At 36.8% G+C, this 12,290-nt stretch overlaps 1 protein-coding gene across 2 annotated transcripts in view; it reads right to left on the bottom strand.

Moving 5' to 3' along the window:
• The window catches only part of EML4 (echinoderm microtubule associated protein like 4), a 170,621-nt gene that overhangs the window by 77,645 nt on the left and 80,686 nt on the right, over positions 1 to 12,290 (bottom strand). For both annotated transcript variants that reach the window (XM_011935921.1, XM_011935923.1), the window contains exon 2: positions 8,291 to 8,473. In XM_011935921.1, the coding sequence (XP_011791311.1) occupies positions 8,291 to 8,473 (183 nt within the window). The remainder of the gene's footprint in view (positions 1 to 8,290; positions 8,474 to 12,290) is intronic.

The following is a 12,290-nucleotide window of genomic DNA, read 5'->3' on the forward strand; positions in this document are numbered from 1 at the left end:
CTGGCATATGACTTTAATAACTCTTGAATTAGGGTTGAAATAACTTGAGCACTCTGCCTAGCACATAGAAAGTACTTAATACCAAAACAACTAAATGGATGCAACTTCACCACCAAATTCCTCTTCTGGATTATGCTGAGTTTATCTTGAGTCTCTCTTCTTGCAGTTTTACCTTATACTATGGCATTGCTACACTGTGCCAGAATGACCTAACATATGCTATGTATCTTTAAATTTAATGCCATGAACTGTAATATGCCCCATTATTTTAAGTACCATTAGAAAGAAGTATTTCCTATTAGAACTATAAGACACCATCAATTGTAATATGCACTGTAATTTCAGGGATGTTAAAAATGTCAAAAACATAGGCATCTTGGACTAATTACTATAAATCTGCCTGTCAGTCCTCAGCTTAAGATTCTTTAGTGGCTCTCCACTACCTTCAGGATGAAAACGAAATTCCCTAACAAGGTGTAAGAAAACCTTCCACTACGGGCCCTACCAGTCTATGTTCATTTCTTGAAACTCCCAATCTCACACCCTGTGCTTCAGTTTATTCTGAATTCCTAAACTAAGTCCTTTTTACTCTTCTGCACTTTTGCACCTGGATGATCCTTCTCTCCGGCATACGCTAGTCACCTCTGCTTGCCTAAACTGTAATGTATTCATCATGCATGCACCAATCAAATATTTACTCAGGACCAATTATAATCCTAGTCTTATGTTTACAAAGGTATATAAGGCAGTTGCTGACATCAAGGAATTCAAAATCTTCAAAGAGAATCACATCGGCAATGAAAACATGTGGTAAGTACAGTAACAGATATCAATGGAGTACCATGGAAGTACAAAGAAAGGACACATAATTCTGTAAGGATTAGGGACACAGAGTTCAAGGAAGGCTTCCTTGAAAAAATACAGAATAAGACCTTAAAGAATAAGAAAGAAATAGACAACTGAAAGGGTGGTGATAAGATACTGGGATCCATTGCAGTATGTGTAAAGCAACAGAAACACTCTAATAGCAAAGTGAGTGTATGTATTTGTGGCATTGAGTGGTTGGTGGTGGGGAGACAAAAAGCTCCTTGATGTGGCCAGGATGTAGAATGAAAGAGGGGATAGTTCAGAGAGAAGAGGTAAGTAGCATTCAGATGATGCAAACTTTATCTACAGAGAATAAAGAATCACTAAAGGGTTTTAAGCTGAAAAAGAGAGTTCAATTTACATTTTAGAGAATACCCTCTGGTAGCCATGTGAAGAACTGATTTCAGGGCAGTAGTCTGAGAATAAGATGGTGGGGACCAAGAGCTAGATAGCGTGAACGAAAAAGTGAAGGAAGTTTTAAGAATCACGGTGGAAACCATCATAACGCCAGGATGAAGGTCAATAAAAACTTTTATACTTGATCATCACATGAGAATGCTAATCACTATAGTTTACACCCCTTAATGACGGACTCGAGTAGATGACCTTACCGACATCTTAGCCTGAAAGTTCCTAAATACAAATAAATTTCGGTGTACTGTAGACTAACAGAGTAAAGTTATCACTAAGAACTGCTGCATATTTCAAAGCTCAAAATCTGAAATCCTTCTTGCTACTCTGGTACGTATTATCTTCTTATTCTTGCATCTATCCCAACCTGTCTCTCTAAAACTGTAATTTTATCACAACTTCCTGTTTCTATAACTAACTTCTTCTGGCATTCAATTTACAAACAATGTATTGTTTCTCAGCTAGCCTTGGGATGATTATGTTAGTGACCTCTTTCAAATAGTGTATGATCTAGTGGGAGCAACGAATATACATGCCAAAAGAGATGTACAAATAAAAATTTAAAACAATTCCAAAACGTGACAAAAAATAGATCATTTTCAGAAAATAATTTCTGAGGCCTTTAAGATGGCTACAGTTTTGATCAGAAGAAGGGCAGAGATAGTCTAGTTGATATTTCAAATCTTTTATTTATCTCGAATTCTCTATCACATGCCTCATGGCTCTAACTGTATACTTCTTCCACTCCTCATTTTTAAGCTCTTTGTCACTTTTCTCAATTGGCTGATTATACTTGCTTTATTCTTTGAGAAGACTGAAGACTACATGTACCACAGCTTCATAAAAGGGTTCCACCCTATTTATCCATAGGAATTTAATTTGACCTCTAAAGAAAAATCGTCTAGAAAATGTAAACACTTTAAGATGATAATGATCATTTTCCTGTCAATAATTTATGTGATACTCAAATTCTATCTTCTCCATTTGGAATTTTATCTGTATACTTCTGCCTTCCTCTTATTTCACAGGAAGATGTACCCTTAGGCCTTTCAACTTGTGGCCACTACTTAAGAGTATATTTTGAGGGGAAATGAAAAAGAAGCATTTGACTCTCATATAGAAATGGTACTCTGCAAACGGTAATTGCTACCTGGTCTGAGGCAATACCTGCCAATATACAGTCATGCACTGCATAATGATGTCTTGTTCCACGATGAACTGCATATACAACAGTGGTCCAAGAAGATTCGAATACCGTATTTTTACTGTATCTTTTCTATGTTTAGGTTTGTTAGATATACATATACTTACCGTTGTGTTACAGCTGCCTACATAACCTAGGAGCAATAGACTATACCAGGGGTCCCCAACCCCTGGGCCACAGACTGGTACCTTCGTGGCCTGTTAGAAACCAGGCCAGACAGCAGGAGGTGAGAAGTCAGCGAGTGAAGCTTCATCTGTATTTACAGCTGCTGGTTATCACTTGCATTACCACCTGAGCTCAGCCTCCTGTCAGATCAGAGGCAGTATTGGATTCTCATAGGAAAGTAAATCCTATTGTGAACCGTGCATGTGAGGGATCTAGGTTGCATGCTCCTATGAGAATCTAATGCCTGATGATCTACCACTGTCTCCCATCACCCCAAGATGGGACCATCTAGCTGTAGGAAAACAAACTCAGGACTCTCACCGATTCTACGTTATGGTGAGTTGTATAATTATTTCATTATATATTACTATGTAATAAGAATAGAACAACAAATGTAACATGCTTGAATGATCCCAACACCTCCCCCCACCCACCCCAGTCTGCAGAAAAATGGTCTTCCATGAAACCAGTCCCTGGTGCCAAAAAAGTTGGGGACCACTGGGCTATGCCATACAGCTTAGACGCATACTACACTATATCACCTAGGTTTGTGTAAGTACACGCTATAATGCTCAAACAAGGAAAAAATTGCCCAATGATGCATTTCTCAGAACGTTTCCCTGTTAAGTGATGCATGACTATACTTCTACACACAAAATAACGAGACACTCCCTCATCCCCTTCCACAGTTACCAGTCATTTTAGTGTAAGGGTCCCACCAAGGCAATTCATACCTTCCTAAACTGATGGATGTAGCGTCCTTATCAACAACATTTACAGGAAACCTATGATAATCCCTGAATCCTCCCAAATGTTATTTGGGCCAGGAGCTGAAAGATACAGATCTGTGCCTTTACAGTATCCCACATTTTACATAATTAGCAATGTTTCTATTGGAGAACTTACCCCTACATTTCAATTTTGCCTTTGGGTTCTTTCATTTCTCAAGTGGCAATTATAATGCTTTGTACTTTGGCTTAACCAGCAGTTTCTTGATTTAAATGACTGACTGTCACCTTCAGATAAATTTAACTTTTTAACTTCTATATCATTGTGTACTAAACAGCTTGTCTTCACATAATGCCACTGGGCTGTGTTCTCAAATTACATTCATTTGGTCACCTCAAGAAGTCCTAATGAGTTTCCCAGGCACCAGCTGGGACATAATTTGTCTTCTTGGCAGCTAAAACTTCCAGTGTTCTCTGGGCCTTCCCTTTTGCTCCGAAGTACAGGTAATTTTTTTTTCTTTTGGCAAGGATTCAGCTGCAACTGGTGCATATATTACGAACATATGCCGTCAAAAGGAAAGAATTCTCTGACAGAGGAGAAGGTATATGAAAAATTTAAGTGACTGGCCACCTTAAAAACTCATGGGAAAATTTTCTACCTCAGTCAAGTACCCTGCATAATTTACTCAAGAAAAAAATGGGTCTTAGCTTTAAATACTGCTGGCACACTGGAGACAATAAACTAAGACAATGAAATATATTTAAAGGTTAGGTGTGTTTCTGATTTTGGTATTTACTGAATGGCAATACTACTATGAAGCAACATAGCAGAATTTCATTAAGCCCTAGCACACACATCATTAACATTTACTTTTGGTCATATCTGATGACAACTTATATCCTTCCCATATCACCACCATCTAGCAAAATCATACAACAGCTGTCTTCAGTAATAGGGAAGTTGACCTGTCCTTTGAACCACAGCTTCATAAAAGGGTTCTATCCTATTTATCCACATGAATTTAATTTGACCTCTAAAAAAAAATCCTCTAGAAAATGTAAACACCTTAAGATGATAATGATCATTTTCCTGTCAATAATTTATGTGATACTCAACACTATAAATTCTAATTTCACAAGTGGCTAAAAAAAAAAAAAACACATATAAAACTGTCTATAATATAAAAAATGACTTTACTTTTTAATTAAAGAAAAAATACAAATCCCTACAAGATAATTTCATTTTTAATGTTATGAAAAACTTCACTTATTTGAAAATACTTTGCTTAAAATGTTTATTCCAAATTTTCTTACCACTAATTTATTAATCTTATTTAATATCAAAACTGAGATGATCTATTTTAGGCTGCACACAAATGTCAATAGTGGAGAGTCACTTAAATTCCAATTGCTTTCAACGATATGCTATATATAAACTCCAAGATAAAGTTGTCCAGAGTTGCCAATAACATTATGAAACTTTACATATGTATTTCTCTCAATGTCTTAACATCAATATTGGAAACATAATTAGTTGGACATATTTTTCCATTAAAGGGAAATATAATTATTAACACAAATTATTCTCATCTATGAAATAATTATTTTCTCAAATTATTAATCAATACCCCCATCAATCCATTTCATAGACTTGCTTGTGTCCCAGGCAACAGAGTAACTCAAAGAGTGAACCACCTTAGCATATTATAAAATAGCAGTCAGTTAATTACGAAGTATAATTTTAAAATCAATTGGAAAAAAAAACTCTCTAATTAATAAGGTTATTAAAAAGAATTAAGAGTTAGTGTTATGTGAAAAGAAAAAGTTCCACAGAGATGGTTCTGTGGCTCCAGAAGTAGGTAATCCTTCACTAGAGAGCCATTAACAAAACTGATCCTAGACTCACTTTAGAGACACAGGAATTATGACTAAGGATAATTAGAAAAGGACCAGAAAGGACAACTTACAAAAAGTAAGTTCCTGGGGAATAGGAATTATAGCTAGTTAACTGTATTTATATTTCATAACATTGAGAAGTAGGTGTTAAAAAACTCGTGTCATATAAAATATTTGTGTATACGCTGGAAAAAAAGCAATTTTTAAATTTCTTTAAAGTATTTCAGAATTTTCTTTACTGAAATACCTTAGTAGATACAATATGAGAGAAAATATCTTTAAAATTTTTCTCAATTTACATAAAATTACAACGTACTGTTGTTTCCGCATATTAAAAAGACTTTGGAGACCAAGGTAGATTACTTGAGCCCGGGAATTTGTGACCAGCATGGGCAACATAGCGAGATTCCACCTGTACTAAAAGAGAAAAGATTTTAGCAGGGTGTGGTGGTGTACACCTGCAGTCCTAGCTACTCCAGAGGCTGAGGAAGGAGGATCACTTGTGCCCAGGAGTTTGAGGTTACAGTGAGCCTGGGTGACAGAGTAAGACTGTGTCTCTTAAAAAAGTAAAAAAAAAAACCTAAATATAAACTACTTAAAATAAGCTTTTAAAAATGTGAATAGCAATCAAACATCATTACCATTTTCTATTATAGGTTTTAAAATACTTATATGTACCCTCGGGTTCTGAGTCTGTATATTATATATAGGAAACTTGTTCTTCCCTCTCTACACAAAGCTTATATTCCCTATAAAGCCCATATACATTAACTGATCTAGCTCCTTATTCTACTCCAAAATTCCAAAATCCCCCTATAAAAATCAATTTATAACCAAACAAAACTTTTTTCTGGCTTGATCTTGGTGGTCCTCAAAGTTGGGTCTCTAAATAAGTAAATAAATCAAGCAAGCATAGTTTAACACAGTCAGTCAAAGTGGTTTCTATCAAGTCTTTTGCCAAACCCTCAGGTCCCTTACCCTTTGTCATTGACATATTTATCTTACTATCACTAATGAAAAAGATCGATCCTATCTTCCACCTGACTCTCCACTGTAAGTACATATAGACCCAGAGTACATGAGGCTGAGAGGGAAAAAAAAGAGTGGGAATCACAAAACTGGGCAGAATGATACTCACCTTTCCTCCACAATAAGTTTCCCGTCTCCATACCCTCAGGGTCTTTCAGCATCTCTTTCAAAAGTCTACGGTCTTCTATTCTCCGCTTTAACCACTCCAAACATGTATTCCCTTTTTTTCCTACCACTGAGGACCTATTTTTGTGCCTAAAGGTTATCAGTGTCTCAATGTATATTCACAGTTATCAGGTCTAGAAGTTGTAGTTCTCAGGAGACAGTGATAAGGACTAAAACTTCCAACCCTGACAACTGTGAATATGTATCAACCTTCACTCAGTTGTATCTGTTCATTCTATCTTAGAAGTAGTACTCTTCCGTTTAAGACTAATAGTTTCTTACCTGCTCTAAGATCCCTTCTCAAATTCTCAGGATACTTGCCTCATCAATTACCACTTCATTTCTCCATATTGGTCTTCCTTTCTGCTGCCTTTTTGTCCTCAACCTATCTTCGCACTCAAGTCTATCAAGTATTTTTAACAAATTTTAAAAAGTAATTAAAACTGGCCTTCAACATAGCATCCTCTCCTGGCTATTACCACCTTCCTTCACTCAGGTGAATTTTTTGAGAGCGGCTATATTTGTTGCTCTCAATTCTATAATTCTCCTAAATTGCTGCTTCTCAAAATACTGGTATTTGACTTGCAGTTCTATTACACCACTAAAATTGCTTTTGGAGAGGTTTCTAATACTGCTGTAAATGCCAAGTCCAAAGGTCATCTCTCAGTCTTTGTTTTATTTGATATCTCTGTAGCAGCTGGCAATGCGCATCACTTTTTGTGCTATGCTGAAATGTTGGAGCTCCCAATGGAACTATCCCGAACTGTCTTCTCATTTTACATCCTCTATGGCTTCAACTATCATCCATAAGAGGAACATTCCCAAATTCTTGTTGCTAGCCAAGACTAACATGAGCACTAGATCCATATGTAATTCAGCTACCAATATGTATCTCTACATACCATACACACCCCAAACAACATTCAGAAACTGAATTCACAATCTTTCTTCTAAATCTGCTTCTCATTTGCTGGTTGGCTGACTGCACTATCTCCTATTCGGCTAGAATTTGGGAGTTATATAAAACTCTTCCCTAGGTTAATAATTTACATGGACTTATTGAAGTAGGAAGGCAAGCCAATAAATGTTCTCACTTTTCCCAAGACCAAAATGGGCATAATAATGCCTATCCCCATCTACTCTACCAATAAATCAGCAAGAGACATCAAATGATATGTTCAAATACTTGATTCACGTGAAAGAATGATAAATTCTTTCTTGGTGGTTGAAGGAAGGCAAAAGGTACACTACATCTGCTCCAAACTCAGAGCAACAGGGTCTTGATGACTGTTTCTCTCAACCCTGAAAACTCCCAATACTGAAAAGTTAAAAGTCCCATTATACTGGGCTAGTAAGCGTCAAAGCTTAAATTAATTTTTTCAGGATTCTGCTGACTACCAGAGAGGGTTCAGAATAAGGCCATTTAAACTATAATGATTTTAATTATGTTTCTGTATTGACAACAGAATTAATTTTAAAAACACATGAGTGCCTACCAGTTAGGTTCAATATGAAATGAGACACAAAATAATGATTCAGCTCCTGCCCTCAGTAAACTTATCAACTAGTTAGAAGACACTAACTTAACACAAATACTGTAACATAAAAAACCTGTAAGTATAATCAGTGGATTATGCAAAAATTCTTTATTTTAAATAATAAAGAATAAACTTTCACAACTTTTTGGGAATTAAAAAAAGGAAATGGAAAACAAACTATAATCACAAGTAATCAACATAAGAAACTAGTTTTGTATTTTCAACTTCAACTTTCAAAGAAAATACTGCAAAAAGCAAGACTCTTCTTAACGTTACAATACAATTACCTTTACTTGAGACTGATTTTTTCACTGAGGCCACATGATCTTCAGAGATTGCAAGACGCCTCAAAACATCAGCCAAAGCTGCCTTTAGCACAGTGATTTCGTCTTCTTGTTGCTGAACTCGTGACTCAAGAGCTGACAGGCGATCTTGAACATCAGAAGTACTTGCAGCAGAAATACTATCATCTATAAAATAAAATATGGAATATTATCAAAGTAAACTGCTTGAGAAATAATTTTTGATAAGAAAAACGATCCCAGATAAGACTTACAAAAGATGAGAAGAACTCTGGCTAGGTGAAGTGGCTCGTGCCTGCAATTCCAGCACTTTGAGGGGCCAAGGCGGGCAGATCACTTGAGGTCAGGAGTTGGAGACCAGCCTGGCCAACATGGTGAAACCCCGTCTCTACTAACAATACAAAAAATTAGCCAGGCATGATGGTGCACTTCTGTAATTCCAGCTATGCGGGAGGCTGAGGCACGAGAATCACGTGAACCCCGGAGGCAGAGGTTGCAGTGAGCCCAGATTGCGCCACTGCACTCTAGTCTGGGCGACAGAACAAGACTGTCTCAAAAAAAAAAAAGAAAGAAAGAAAAAAAAAAGATGAAAAAATTTCAAAACAAAAAACCCATAACATCCCATCATGTTGACACATATGAACCTTCCGTAAAGATTTTCATAGCTATCTTAATTTAAAATAATATAAGTTAATAAATTTGACAAATAATTAAAATGGTGAAAATCTTCCCCAAGGTCAAATTCCCCCTATTTTTATAACATCATCTTAATTGGTTTTCTCACGAAAATGCTCCCTAAATACATCATTTTGTAGACATCAGGAAACTTGCAAGACAGCAAACTATCCAACCTTTCTTAATTACAACATTATTATCATAATTCTCTATGAAAACAGAAAAGGCATATAAATCACTTCTGTTTGGTTTCATGTATCAGATATGGAGTCTATCACTTTAACCAACAACGATGAGGAAGCATTCTTTACTACTTTACTCTTTACTGTACTATTATACTTTCCCACACCCCACAGAAGTCAGTATTGCTATGTAATTTACAAAAGACTTTTCGCTGCTCCTCTCCACCTAACACCACAACCTCTCTTAAAAAAAGGTTTTTATGAAGTATATACTTAATATTTGCCTTAGGTTATGTAACAGCAACAAGAGCAAGACTATTCAAATAAGGCTTAGCTATACCACAGCAATTACAAAGGACTTGCAAAGTTATGTAACTTTATACTACTGTATTTGTTGGGTCAATCAGAATCCAAACATATAGAAACATCAATTGCTGGCTGGGTGCAGTGGCTCACACCTGTAATCCCAGCACTTTGGGAGGCTGAGGCGGGCAGATTACGAGGTCAGGGGATCGAGACCATCTGGGCCAACAAAGTGAAACCCCGTCTCTACTAAAACACAAAAAATTAGCCGAGCATGGTGGCATGAGCCTGTAGTCCCAGCTACTCAGGAGGCTGAGGGAGGAGAATCGCTTGAAACCGGGAGGCAGAGGCTGCAGTGAGCCGATATCATGCCACTCTACTCCAGCCTGGCAAAAGAGCAAGACCCCGTCTCAAAAAAAAAAAGAAAAGAAAAAAGAAACATTAATCGGTATTGGTTCATTCAGTATAAGCAGGAAAATTCAGGGAAATAACTAATTGTTAAAAACACCCTTGGCTTACACTGAGGGGACGTTTTAGTTTCTAATGTAAGAGTTGTTTGGACCAGACTGAGATTATCTAAATGACTGTTTCACTCATTCAGACAATAACGCAGAATGTATTGTTTTTTTCTCATACTGAGATAGTATGCTATGGAACTTAATTTAATTCAAAGTTTGAGTTAAAATCACCACCACAACATTTAAAAACCAAAGCTATCACCATTACATGATGGAACAGTAAACAATATTCATATTTCATATCATATACACCACCAGACCTCCCATGCATACATATGTACTCTCTTCTGTCTTTACCAGTATTTCACTGACAATCTTATCTTTGAGAAGTACTGATATTGAAAGAAAACTGGGTTTCATCTTTAATTTAGACTTCAAATTTTGATTCCATATTAACTAGTTACATAATCTTGGGCAAGTTATTTTAGTTCTTTGAGCATTAATTTCTTCATCTTTAAATAGGATTGTTATAAGGAGGGTGCGCCTAGGATATGTACAAAGCACAAGTTAGAATTTGAAAGCTTTGAGCACATTTGTTACTTAAAGGCAGATGTGTCCAACTCTGAGATACTTAAGGAATAAGAACAATTCAGTCTCTCGCCTTAGAAATTTTTATATTTTAAGTATTTTTCACGTCCACAGTGGTCTAGCTGAATTCTAGCTTATCTATATTCTTTGTAAGTATGTTAGACTACAGTCACTGTTCTTTCTACTCAGAATGCTTTCCTATTCTTCTTCTGACAGAAAGAATAGCCACTCTTGTCTTTTGTGAAACTCCACCATATTTCTTGCTCCTAGTAGGGCTGTCAATCTATGATGCCTCACTTTCCCCTCTGCCCCCCATACTATGAGACTGAACCATATAAAATGGCCTTTTCAGTTGTATAAATATTACTATTAGAAATTTCAGCTGGGCACGGCAGCTCACGACTGTAATCCTAGCACTTAGGGAAGCCAAGGTGGGCGGACTGCTTGAGCGCAGGAGTTCAAGACCAGCCTGGGCAACACCGTGAAAATCCATGTCTACCAAAACAGAAAAAATTAGCTGGGCATGGTGGCCGTGTTTGTAGTCCCAGCTACTCGGGAAAGTGAAGTGGGAAGATCACTTAAACCTAGTCAAGTAAGTCAAGGATGCAGTGAGCTTTAATCACGCCACTGCACTTAAACCTGGGTGACAAGAGGAAGACCCTGTCAGAAAGAAAAGAAAATAGAAAGGAGAAAAGAAAAGAGAAAAAATGAAAAGAAAAGAAAAAAGGGAAGGGAGGGAGGGAGGAAAGGAAAGAAGGAGAAAGGGAGGGAGGCAGGAAGGAATGGAGGCAGAAAGGAAGGAAGGGAGGGAGGGAGGTAGTTAATATGGCTCAATCTAATACTACCACAGGAGTAGTAGTCATGAGATATAGGCTAGGCCAAATGAAGCCCTCTTGAATTTCCCAGAGATAGAGTTATAGCCCATTCTCCTTTGTTCTCCAGCTACAAAGATGTCAGCCTAGGACTGTCAAAACTAAAGGTGGTTCTAACTACCTTGTGTTCCAGTTCTAGTCTCTGAAGCCCTGGCCCTTCAATTCTGAGAGCTACTCCAATATTCCTCCCAGCTAATTATGTAACCTAATAAATTCACTTTTTGCAAGCCATTATTTGTAAACCAAAGGCCGTGATTAAGTCAGTAAACTATATGGATATGTTTTTCTAAATTGTTCTCAATTCATGAAAGATGAGCTATAATACCTTCATATTATAACCACAAATAAAATGCTTATATGATTTTGGTAAACATACAACCTGCTTAATTATTCTGGGAGGGCAGCTGAGCTAGTAGATCACCAGACTATAATGCCAAGGTTAGGGTGCTAGGTTTTAGTACCAACTTGGTATCTTTTACTTTCAGCAAACTTTTACAAACTTTGATTTTTAAAAAAATGACTAAGGTTTTTAAGTTGTGTGAAACTCGGATAGTGACAAGAAAGGTGGTTCAGCTTGTAAAATTCCTATCAAACTCTGATAGACACTGTAAGACACAAGAACAATTTTTCAAAGGGCATAACACTGATAGACACAAGGACAATTTTTCAAAGGACATAACACGTACAAAGTTAACTATTAACAATGTCCCACATTTACATTGTGCCTTTCATATTTATTACCTCAGCCCACACCCCGCTACACACACTATCTATATTATATATTGGAGGAAATAGCTCAAGAAACTAAGTAACTTGCTCAAGGTCACTAAACTAATCTAGATATCTGAGACTCAAAGACAAGTCTTTTGACTCTCAACTTAAGTGCCCTTTATTTTATTCCACGCTG

Source organism: Colobus angolensis, unplaced genomic scaffold (assembly GCF_000951035.1).
Source record: "Colobus angolensis palliatus isolate OR3802 unplaced genomic scaffold, Cang.pa_1.0 Scaffold15, whole genome shotgun sequence".
Lineage (NCBI taxonomy): Eukaryota > Metazoa > Chordata > Mammalia > Primates > Cercopithecidae > Colobus > Colobus angolensis.